General features: G+C 45.2%; 1 protein-coding gene and 1 pseudogene across 1 annotated transcript; one reads left to right on the forward strand and one right to left on the reverse strand.

The window, feature by feature from the left end:
• Window positions 1-1,220: 1,220 nt before the first annotated feature.
• Window positions 1,221-9,563, reverse strand: LOC136483639 (phosphatidylinositol 4-kinase gamma 6-like; annotated as a pseudogene).
• LOC136483640 (uncharacterized) lies at window positions 4,759-10,905 on the forward strand. Its single transcript, XM_066480752.1, has 8 exons — window positions 4,759-4,895; window positions 6,166-6,245; window positions 6,855-6,953; window positions 7,080-7,231; window positions 7,347-7,475; window positions 9,578-9,664; window positions 9,775-9,819; window positions 10,202-10,905. The coding sequence occupies exons 1-8, from the start codon at window positions 4,774-4,776 to the stop codon at window positions 10,370-10,372; spliced, it is 885 nt and encodes a 294-aa protein (XP_066336849.1). The 5' UTR covers window positions 4,759-4,773; the 3' UTR covers window positions 10,373-10,905.
• The last annotated feature ends 776 nt before the right edge of the window (window positions 10,906-11,681 follow it).

The raw sequence follows: 11,681 nt of genomic DNA on the forward strand, positions 1-11,681 counted from the left end.
GAGAGCGGCGAGCTCCACGCCAACGGCGAGCTCTACGCCGGTGAACTCCAAATGTCGACGAGCCTCTATTCGTAAGCAACAAGAAAATGTTGCGCTGAAAGATAATGTTGCAAGCCTATGTTTCAAGCGTTTCAGATGTTTCGTACGTATGTTACAAGTGTTTCATATGGATGTTGTAAAAGTAGATCGGGATGTTACATATGTTGCATTGATTGTACACGTATGTTGCAAGCTTATGTTCCTAATGTTTCATTTATGTTTTTCGGATGTATATTCTAAGTGTGTTTATTTGGATGTTGCATATGTTTCACATATATGTTGTAAGTGTTTTATCTGGATATTGCATATGTTTTACAACGGTTTTAAGTGTTTTTAAGATGTTTTTGCAAGTGTTTCAGATGCATGTTTCAAGTGTTTCATCTATCTTCAGACGTACTAAGTGTAGTATCTGGAAGTTTCAAAAGTAGATCGAGTGTTGCTCTTCCTCCTCACCTACTGCTGCCTTACCTCTGTGTCTCCTCTTTCTTCTAGCGCCGGCTGGGCATCCGACCCAGGGGCATAGACAACACTGCCCTCTCTCTCTCTTCTCGATGTTGGTGAAATTTGGGACGACGCGGGCTCCCACGTGAGGCGTGCAAAACCGAGTGCAGGCGTGAGCCTACGGACGTGCATGTCCGGCCCTGCCGTAAAAGAAACATTTTTAATAAGATTGCATACTAACGCAAGGCATGGCGCTCTCTCTCTCTCTCTCTCTCTCTCTCTCTCTCTCTCTCTCTCTCTCTATATATATATATATATATATATATATATATATATATATATAGAACTACTATTCTATAGCTGGTTACAAAATAACTTATTATGTAGCCACTTTAAGTTACGATAATTACTATGTTAATTTATGAGATTATAGTAACTCCTTACTAAGTGGTTTACTACAACGTTATGATAAATACCCCCGTGTATTATAGTAACCCAACTATAGTAAATATATATTGACATTATCGTAAATTAGTATATAAAATTATGGTAAATGAAGGTGGCTACAGAATAACTTATTCTGTAGCTGGCTACTGAATAGCCTCTCCCTATATATATATATATATATATATATATATATATATATATAACACGAGACATGCTTTAGCTATTTCTCGATACTACATGTCAATCTGATACTGTTTATTTTTCAATAAAATCGTACAAAATTCTTCAATAGGCATGTATACATCTGTTGGCTCGTATGGTCGTATGCTGCACTTCAAGATTTGACCTATATATTTTTGTAAAAAGGCTTACGAAATGGTAAAATTGGAAAGACTCACTTCACCCTGCCCTGCCGGAACAGCATGCAGTCGCCACTTCTCAGCCTTTTGTTCTACCGTTCACCCAGCCTGTGCCATTAAAAAAGATGCATAATCGTCAATGTCCCTGTAAAATTGGGTCTTCTTTCGTCCAAGCCATTCCGTCGCCTCTCCGCTTGTTTTTCCCCGTTTGGGAGGCCTGACATGTGGGGTCGGGCATGGGAAATGACCCAGTTACCCATAGGTATAGAGACAAAACAGGTCTCCGTGTTGACCGGTATTGACCGCTCTCACTCTCCTTATCTTGCTCGATTCCTCCTCTGCCAGCCTGTCAGCCGCTGGGCGCTGGCCGACACCAGCAGTGTGCTTCCGGGTGCGGAAGGCACCTGGGAGCAGCTCCTGGAACTTGTCGAGGAATGCACTCCACTCTTTAGGGCTCATGTCCGACAGCTTCACAAAACTGGCGCTGGGCGGGAGCAGCTCATTGGCGCTCCTGCTCCCGGACTGATGCTCACTAGCTTTGCCAGTTGCCACTGTAGTTAGTTCTACCTGTCACTTTACCCTTCGGAACTCCTCTACGGTAGGGTTTAGATTTCCCAATGAAGCCAAGCCCCTTCATGGACGACGACAGCTTGGAGATAGAAGGAATCTTCTGGGGCAATGCACTGGTCAAGATGTCATCATCCTCGTCCTCCTCAGTCTCATCTTCGTCCTCCTCATCACACTCATCTAGCTTGGATAGTGGATTCCTGGAACTTGCCTTCATGCTGCCAAACTTGCAGAAAGCTGGTGGTTCAAAGGCATCTGCGTCATCCTCACTGTCAAGAAGGAACTGGCCAACTGGGTGAAGTCATCATCGTCATCTTCAACTCCGGGTTCGTCAGGAAGAAAGAACTCTCTTTCCATGACCCACTTCCTTTCCTTGCCTCCATGCAGAGAAGTTCAAGCTGACTTGGTTCCTCTTCTTTTGCAGTGAACTGCCTGCTCATCATGTCTCCTATCTCGGAGAGGCAGAGACCAAACGCTGCAGCTTCCTTGAGAAATACTGTTGACAGCACCAGCACCCTGAGACATGCCTCTCGTATCATGGGTAGCTCCGTGCGTAGCATTTCTGCATCTTTTGCAGGATCAAGCTCTGCAATGTATTCAAGCTCCTCCTCGGAGAAGGGAACAGAGGCCTGCGGCCAGTGGATCCACTCAAAGTAAGGGTCTTCTAGGCATTCTGGAAGGCAAAGGCCATGGTCAATAGGAATGAGTTCCGTCTGCTCTCCAAAATTGTCAGCCCCAGGACCAAGCTTCTTGACCAGAAGATTTCCAGCATGCCTGTCAGTGTTGAAGATTCTAATGTCAAGAATGCCAATCCGATGCACTGCAGATACAGGGAAGCTTGAGGTCCCGTGGTCACTGGCATCAAAATCATGAGGAATGAACTCCTGCAGTGATGCATTCTTGCTTACAGCCTCTGATTTGTTGCAGAATACTTTACTTTTGCAGCCCAACACAGTCATTCACATTGAAGATGGTGTGTGTTATCTTGACAAGCATGGTGGGAGGAACATTTGCAAAGTGATCATAGTCGAGGAGGTAAGCAGCAACCTCTCTGAAGCCTGTCTCACCGACCCGCACAGATCTTTTCAGGCCTGGCTGTCCCAGAGTCTTCCCCACAAAACCTTTTGGATTGTTTGGGGCAAATGGTTCCTCGTCAGTTGGCTTGACAATTGCAACACACTCTCCCCAAATGTTCTTGAAGATGGTGCGCGAGAAGTCGGAGATGCCGTGCTTCACCAGCCACGCGGCGTACCAGAGCCCCAGCGCGTAGGACGCGTACAGCAGGAACTGCGCCACGCCGTAGCCGCTCCCGGCGATCTGCCCCTTCCAGAAGCAGCACCGGAGCGAGCCGCGCAGGTTGGCCTCGAAGAGCCCCGTGATCTTGCGCTCCGCGTTGAACGCCGCCACGGTGCGCAGGTTGGCGACGGCCTCACCCGCGATCTGCGTGGCCCTGGCGTGCGCGGCCTCCAGGTCGCCCGAGAAGCCCTTCATGAACATCTTCTGCAGGACGGTGGCGCCGACGACGAGCGGGAAGACGGCGAGGAGCACGAGCGCGAGGCGCCACTGGAGAACGAAGCCCGCGGTGTAGGCAACGAGCATGAGCACCGAGTTCTGGACGATGACGGAGATGCGGTCCCCGATGGCGGAGCGCACGTTCTGGGAGTCGAGCGCGAGCCTGGCGGCGACGCGCGCGCTGGCGTTCTCGTCGGCGTCGAACCAGGCGATCTCGTTGCGGAGCACGGCGGCGAACATCTTCTCGCGCACACGCTTGGCGATCTAGTACACGCTGAGCACAGCGCTGAGGATGTAGGCGAAGATGGCGCTGCTGCGGCGGGCGTTGACGAGCGCCGCCTCGTGCGCCTGCTCCTGCATGCGGATGAGCTTGGCGTAGGTGCCGTTCTCGCCCTTGGCCATGAGCTCGTCGTGCGTGCCCATCTCGGAGACGGCGCCGCCCTGCAGCACGGCCACGACGTCGGCCTTGCGGATCGGATGGTGGAGAGCCTGTGCGCGATCACCAGGGTGGTGCGCCCGATCATGAAGCGGTCCAGCGCCTCCTGCACGAGCTTCTCCAACTCGAGTCGAGCGCGCTGGTGGCCTCGTCAAGCAGCAGGATGCCGGGGTTCTTGAGCATGGCGCGGGCGATGGCGCCAAGAGGCTAGGTCCTAGGAGTGGCATAAAAGAAACACAAGTTTTCAGTCATCCTCTTACTCCCCAGTGGCATAGTCTTTTTTCACTTCCGTTACCCACCGTTAGTAGCTACAATGGACGGAATGGCTTGGGCGAAAGAAGTTTTCAAACCCAGGGATGGCAGTGATAGACCCAACTTTGTAGGAGCATTGATGATTAGGCCATCTTTTTTAATGGCACTGGCGTAAAAGGCCCCTCTTTCTCTCGTGCGGCAACTGGGCGACCACCGACGCCGACGCCCTGCGCAGGCCTTCGTTGGTCCCTTCCCAGCACCCAGCAGGTATGCGCATCCTCTCTTCCGTTCCTGCAACAACAACAACAACAACAACAACAACAAAGCCTTAAAGTCTCAGATAAGTTGGGTAGTCGAGTTAAAAACCAGCAGGAGCGATAAGGCACGTGAATAGCTGTTTTCCAACCACTCCTATCTAAGGCTAAGTCTTTGGTATATTGCATCCTTTTAAGTCTCCTTTTATTGCATCTATCTAAGTCAACTTCAGTCTTCCTCTTACTCTCTTCACGTTACTATCCTGCCTTTGGATTCCACTACGTACCGGTGTCTCTGGATGTCTCCATTGGACATGTCCAAATCATCTCTTCTGTTCCTGCTGTGCGAAAAAACGGACAACTGAACCCTAACTTATGCTATTTATATTCGAGATCTGTTCTAGTATATACATGCCTATTAATTTCGATTTTTCCCAAAACTTGTTGGGTTTTCAAGTGTACCACCATGCCCTTTACTGGGTCCGCCCCTGCTGTCATAGTTAGGCTGGTTGGGGTCCGGCCAAGCTGCTGTCCTCCTTCCCGTGCATTTGCGGCTGTCAGAGCTCAAAAGATTCAGCTTCCCAAGAAGCAAGGGCCAGTTTAGTTCCACCCCATTTTGCAAAATTTTCCAAGATTTCCCGTCACATCGAATCTTTAGACGCATGCATGAAGTATTAAATATAAATAAAAAATAAAACTAATTACACAGTTTAGACGAAATCCACGAGACGAATCTTTTAAGCCTAATTAGACTATGATTGGACACTATTTGCCAAATAACAACGAAAATGCTACAGTAGCACTTTGCCAAAAAATTTGGCATCCAAACAAGCCCTAAGTGTTGTGAAAATTCTGATACATATACTTGCTCTTTCTGATTTGCCCACATGTATGTAATCAAGCGCTGTACTGTATGGCTATTGTCAAATCAATGTATCTGGTAAAATGGAGGTGTTTTAAATAAGATGTGGATTTGTAGCCGGTCATTTGGACCATACTCCATAGAACAGAATTTATCAAATTCTATTCTATTGTCACATAGCACATACTCCGTACACCATTGTAATTGTGATGGCATTGTGTGGCTTGTTGTGCTGGCAGTGCATTTGGAAACTTGAATAAGCTTGCCATTGTGGTGACAGTTACTGATGCTAAACTCAACTATGTTTATTTAGGCTCATAATATATGGGAATGTGTGGTCCTAGATAGCGTACAAGTACCGTGAGGGAAATGTGAAAAGAACCTCAATCGGGGAGTGCAATAGAGAACCTGAGATCCGATGCGAACAATCAGTCCTATTTCACTGTCACCACCTTTGCTTCTTCGGTTGATGAGTCTCAGGTGACTTTCCTATCTAGGACTTCGATATACAAAATATATACTACTGTGAAGCATAGATTGCTGTCTAAATAAATGGAAAATAAAAATTGATAGAATTCCTTTTATTTTTTCTTCAAATCCAAAAGTATTTCATTCTTGTCGCCTACTTAGCTTCTCAGAAACTCAAGGAGTAGCTGATGAGATATTTTTTCAAAACAGCTGACAATGGGAAGCAAGACTGTAAGGTGGAGTGAATCCGGAAAGATTGCCACGGCTTTCGCGGTAGCTCGCTGTTGCTTGTTCTTGGCGTTGTTGCTACCTTTTTTGTTTAATTGTTAATTTGTTATTTGATCTATCTTTACTAGACTACTAGTATTTGCTTACTCAAAAGTAGTTGTTCCTCTGTTGAAAAAAAAGACAGTTGCAATTAAAAGAGTCGGAAAAAAAAGTGCTAAAGGCCTACAGTATGCCTTTCTTTTCTTGAGATTATCTTATTTGAGTAATATTATATCTCAATTTCATTTACTTCTAACACAGAAAGAGGCGATTGGATGAAGTGTGCTTAGAAAGGTTTCAACAATACAGTAGAACATACATCCAGTCATGGATTCTTCAAGGTTCGTTCATTATTTTGATGATTCTGTGCATTTTGATCCTTGTGCTTCTGGAAGTGGTCATATACAAACAAGTAGCCCAGCATTCCCTGTGTTCTTCCAATGTTATTTTTCTTCTGCTTGCTCATTAGTACCTGAGCAAATTATCTAAGTTTGTTTAAAATCCTTATTTTTTTATAAAATTTTGTTTCCTGTCACCTTCAAATATATCTCTGTTGTTAGTGTATAGATTGCTTAGATTTGTTCTGTTTAATTGGTTGTTCGAAAAAATTACATGACATCCCTACTATGGTAGGAAATTTCTGATATCATTTTGATTTTAGACATCTGCCATTTTTTAATTATATACTTTGTACCCAGAACTCCGCCTATGGTGGGGAGCCTTTGGTGTCCCAGCATAGCAGGTCCCAAGCCCTGGTAAAGGAGGAGGGTTATGTTAGGCGCGGCGAGCCAATGTAAAAACTTAGCCACTTTAATGGAGATGAAACCCAAAAGAAGCCTACCCCAACTTGCTTGGGACTGAAAGGCTATGTTGTTGTTGTTGTATACTTTGTACCCAGAGCCATACTTGATAAAACTATTCTTGTTTATTGAACCTTTATCTTTCTGTAGGTAAAGTCATTGTGGATGGAAGAGTTGTGAATAAAGCTGGAAAACAAGTATCTGACAAGTCTGTCATCGAAATCAAGGCTGAAATCCCAAAATATGTATGTAGGTGATGCTCTAATTAATTAGCTTAAAGTCTTTTGTGATTTGCAATATACAAAATTACTCCTTTCTGAAGCTTACAGTCATCCTCTCAACCTTTTTTTTAAAATAAAATAAAATGCAGAGCAGGGCATAAGCTTGAGGCAGCCATCAAAGGATTTGATATTGATTGTGATGGAAAGATAGCCCTTGATTCAGGATTATCAACAGGTGGCTTTACTGACTGTTTACTTCAGCGTGGAGCATCACATGTTTATGGTGTAGATGTTGGCTATGGACAGGTTTCTTTGCTTCTTTGATGTTATCTAAGTCCTACCACTTTATCTGTCAGCTGCAGGTAGTTGTTACGCATCTCCAGTAATATGACTCTAAACCTCAATGTGTCCTCCATTTCAGGTGGCTGAAAAAATTCGCACACATGAACGTGTTTCAGTGATTGAACGCACAAATTTAAGATATCTATCTCAACTGCCAGAACCAGTTGACTTGGTGACACTGGACCTATCATTTGTCTCCATTCTCATGGTATAATTTAATGTCCACTTTATTATCATGCATACTTAGCAGCCAGAAAGTTATCTGTGTTTAACATTTTCTAACGAAACACGTATCATATAGCTGATATGTTAATAAATTGAATGATGCATTTTACCCTAGTTGTTAGAATAGTGCCTTTTTTTTGGTCTGTTGTCTGTTTGATTTTTATTCTGTGCTCACAATTTCCTTTCTTTTTGGTTTAGTGCTTTCTTTGTATAATTAGCGTTATAAAGAATTACTGAGCTTTAAAATCAAGTTCTCATGAAGCTATGTTTGTTATATATTGTAAAACAACCCAAGAAACTGCACAGATGATCAAATAAAATTTCAACAATTATTAGGCGTGTCATCAGCTTCAGTCATAGTTATTAAGGCGGTAAGGCGAGGTGCGGCGCCCGACCCCCTTCCAAACGCCTAGGCATTTAAGGTGCGAGGCGAGATGACGTCATACTAACATCTTAATATATAATACAACTAGAAATCAGAAGCAAATCATAACATACAATATCATAATAAATAGTGCTGCTACAGTAACAGGCACAACAAGTAGCAAACTAGTAAATCTAAAATCTCTCATCTCTCAATAGGAGCAAATTAGACTCTAGTGACATAGCATAACTTAATTACTAGTGCTCCTGGTCCATAGCAGCCACAGATAGCAAGCAACTAGCAGAGCAGAGGAAGGAGGGAGAAAAGGACGCACCGAAGGCGAGGGGCAGATCAGGTGGGGATTGGGGACGGCCTCTTCTCTTCCCCTCTCTCCTCTGTTTCCCTCTCGCTCTCCGGACGGCGGACGGAGCAGTCGCGATGGCGTGGGAATCGCGGACGGGGGGTGGTGGTGGTGGTGGGGGGGGGGGGGGGGGGGGGGGGGTGTGGAGTCGGGGACAAGCTGAGTCGTGCGGATGGGGCAGAGTCGCACGGGGCAGCCGCCTGCGGCGGCGCCGACGCCGGATTTCAGGTGCTCCGCCGCCCTCTTCTCTCTTCCTCTCTCCTTCCTTTCCCTCTCCCTCTCTCAACTGACGCGATGGGGATTGGAGAGCCTCTGGCGGGAGCTGTAGGCGCGCCGCAGCTTCTTTTCCCGCGCCAGCGAGCGGCGCTGCTCTTTCCCCCGCGCGCAGCTCAATCCTTTTCCCTTCCCGCGCGCGGTCCTCCCTCCTTTTCCCCCGCGCGCGGATCGCGCTGCTCTTTCCCTTGCACCTTTTCCGTCCAGCGGCGTCCGCCTCAGCTAATCCGACGCCTTGGCGACGACTTTTGGCCCAAGGCGACGCCATATGCGAGGAGGCCGCGGCGAGCACGACGCCACGGTTCAAAAACCGCTCGGACGCCTACGCCTAGGCGACGCTTAATAACTATGGCTTCAGTAAAAGTAAAATAGTAGAGTAAAAACATACATTGGGAAAATTGAATGCATTTTCCCCTATGTGAACGTATGGTCCGACTATCCAAGTCTGTTCTGTTTTTCCTTTCATCTTATCTTTACCATGTGTTAGAAAAATGATTGTTTTTCTGTTGTGAAAACTCATTCCTGGTATAGTGTATAGTTTGCATGACATAAAGGGTTAATGGCTTCAGACTCAAGTTCGCTTTGTTATATACTCCGTATTGTTCAAGAACCCAATCAACCACACATATGACTACCAGTGATTTTCAGAAGTTATTAGCATGAGATCAGTCTACCCCAACTTGCTTGGGACCGAAAGGCTATGTTGTTGTTGTTGTTATATTAGCATGAGATCAGCTTCACTGAAACTGGAATAGAGTAGAAATGCATTAGGAAAATGAATTGCATTTGTCCCATGCGAATATGTGGTGCAAGTGGGTAAACCTGCTCTACTTTTTTTTATTTCATTTGTATTTAGGTGATGCCTTATATTACCCTAGCAAAGGGTGGGCCTGGTGCAAGCGGTAGAGTCTTACCGCCTGTGACCGGAAGGTCCCGGGTTCGAGTCGCGGTCTCCTCGCATTGCACAGGCGAGGGTAAGGCTTGCCACTGACACCCTTTCCCAGACCCCGCACAGAGCGGGAGCTCTCTGTACTGGGTACGCCCTTATATTACCCTAGCATGGACTTATGTTATCTGTGAAATCTAGGTCATGCCTGCTGTTATCAAAGTAATGAAGACGGATTCTACATTGATAACACTTATCAAGCCTCAGTTTGAAGCACGTAGATCACAGGTAAGATTGAAGGGAAAGTGTGGTTCTTCCCAGCTGGAGTTTGGGCTACTTGTTATATGTACATTAATATTGATAAGCCAATCAAATAAATCTTGTTTGATCTTGCTCAGGTAGGAGGTGGAGGGATTGTTCGAGATCCTCTGGTTCATAAAGAGGTAGCAGTTCTGCTTTGCTTTCAACCTTGTTCCTATAGTAATGCCATTAAGCTCTTGTAAAAAAAATGTTATTTCTCAATATTTTGTATTCTGACTACAAATATGTTGCTTCCTTGCAATGGAGTGCCTATTTACTGCTGGAAATTGAATGATAATTTGTTGCGTACATAAAATAAAAATAATTCATTAGGATCTTCGGTTATCCTGAGAAAGGGTGCCATATTTGGACATAAAATAAAAATAATTCATCAGAATCTTTGATTATCCCGAGAAAAGGTGCCATATTTGTGATGTTAGTTCTATTGTCTGCCTTTACTTCAAATATTGTTTTCCCATTGAATTGTAACCTGGGAATCACTCTATTTTGATCCATTCATTTCAGGTACTGGATAGAATAATTTCAGGCGTGGAAAAATTTGGATTCTGCAATAAGGGTTGGATCGAATCTCCTATAAAGGGTGCAGAAGGGAATAAGGAGTTCCTTGCTTGCTTTCACAGGATCCCAGTATCAGAATCACAGCCAGAGGTATTGGCAAAGGAACCTATAACCTAGGATGTTATGAGAAATTACTCATATGACTCTGTTCGTTTATCTTATAATCCGTACTTTTTAGTTTGTTTTTTCAGCCAGAACAGTGTTTTTCTCTCACAACAAATTAGCCGGAACAGTGTTTCAGCTTGTTTTTTCAGCGAAGCGAACGGGGCCTGTGAGCATGGTTATCAATCAGAACACCTCCCCGTAAAGTATCAGCAAGTGATGTTGATACAGTTCTGATATTTTTAGTTGTGAGATAAAATTTGTCCAGCTTAGTTCAGTTCTGATACTAGAGTTACAAAATTTTGAAACACATCCTGAAGTTTCAGGGGTCTGCTTTCTGTTCCCCAGGAGAGCAAGAACACAGAAAATCGTCAGCCTTTTGTTCATTTCTATAACCGGATTGTGACGTAATTTACTGCTCCGTTGCCTAAGAACAAACACAGAAAATCGTCAGCCTTTTGTTCATCGTAGAGTTCTATAAACCTGATTGTGACATAATTTACTGCTCCGTTGCTTACTAAACACTGAATCATGCAGTTTTTACTTAATGTGTAAAGGTGCATGAATTGTGTTCTTTTCCAGCAAAATTTGCTTTACTTGCATACTTGCATTATGTGCCCTTGGTTGCTTATTCTGATACTCTAAATATCTGGTCACCTGACCTGAGCCAACAAAAAGAACGTTTCAATATACACAACTGATCACTAAGGCCAGCCAAATCGTTGTACACTTCCGCTTGAATTTAGGTGAAAAACTTCCCTGTTTCATCTATGAAGATAGCCTGATATAATGAAAGAGAAACTATATATACATACAGCATGTTTAAAGTTTTCCAGTTCTCGAGGCATTTTTCTTCATTTCAACTCTAGTTTTGAGAAGAATCAGTACAAGTTCACCGGATGCTGTCGTTGAGCCGTAAAAGCTATGGTAATGCTCTGTTCAGGCGTCCATGACGGACGCACCTTTCTGGGCCTGCAGCTGCACCGCACGGCCTGCAGACCAACCAAATAAGCCTCTAGTTTTTTTTTTTAATTATTGTGCGTCGGCCAGATAAGAATAAGAAAAAGAGACCTCCCCTCTTTGTGTCCATGGTGTTCCCTTCCTTTACTTCCTCAAAACTCTACCACTGCCACCTCCACCGCTCAAGCCCCCACGCCCATCGGACCTCCCTTGTCGCTGCTCTTGCTCCGCCACCAGCTCCGCCTGACGGCACGGGCACACCGCCGCGCCCACGCCTGGGGACAGCTTCCTTGGGCGCCAGTTGGCCACCAAGGCCATTGCGCACGTGCTCATGCCCGCGATGACGACAGCCGTCGCCAGCGCA

Source organism: Miscanthus floridulus, chromosome 9 (genome assembly GCF_019320115.1).
Source record: "Miscanthus floridulus cultivar M001 chromosome 9, ASM1932011v1, whole genome shotgun sequence".
NCBI lineage: Eukaryota > Viridiplantae > Streptophyta > Magnoliopsida > Poales > Poaceae > Miscanthus > Miscanthus floridulus.

Bases quoted from the DNA above. Each gene is read 5' to 3' on its own strand.
- LOC136483640 (XM_066480752.1), top strand. From the start codon at position 4,774: ATGCCCTTTACTGGGTCCGCCCCTGCTGTCATAGTTAGGCTGGTTGGG. The intron at 7,232-7,346 runs GTTTCTTTGCTT...CCTCCATTTCAG, and splicing joins TAGATGTTGGCTATGGACAG to GTGGCTGAAAAAATTCGCAC. The intron at 9,820-10,201 runs GTAGCAGTTCTG...CATTCATTTCAG, and splicing joins ATCCTCTGGTTCATAAAGAG to GTACTGGATAGAATAATTTC.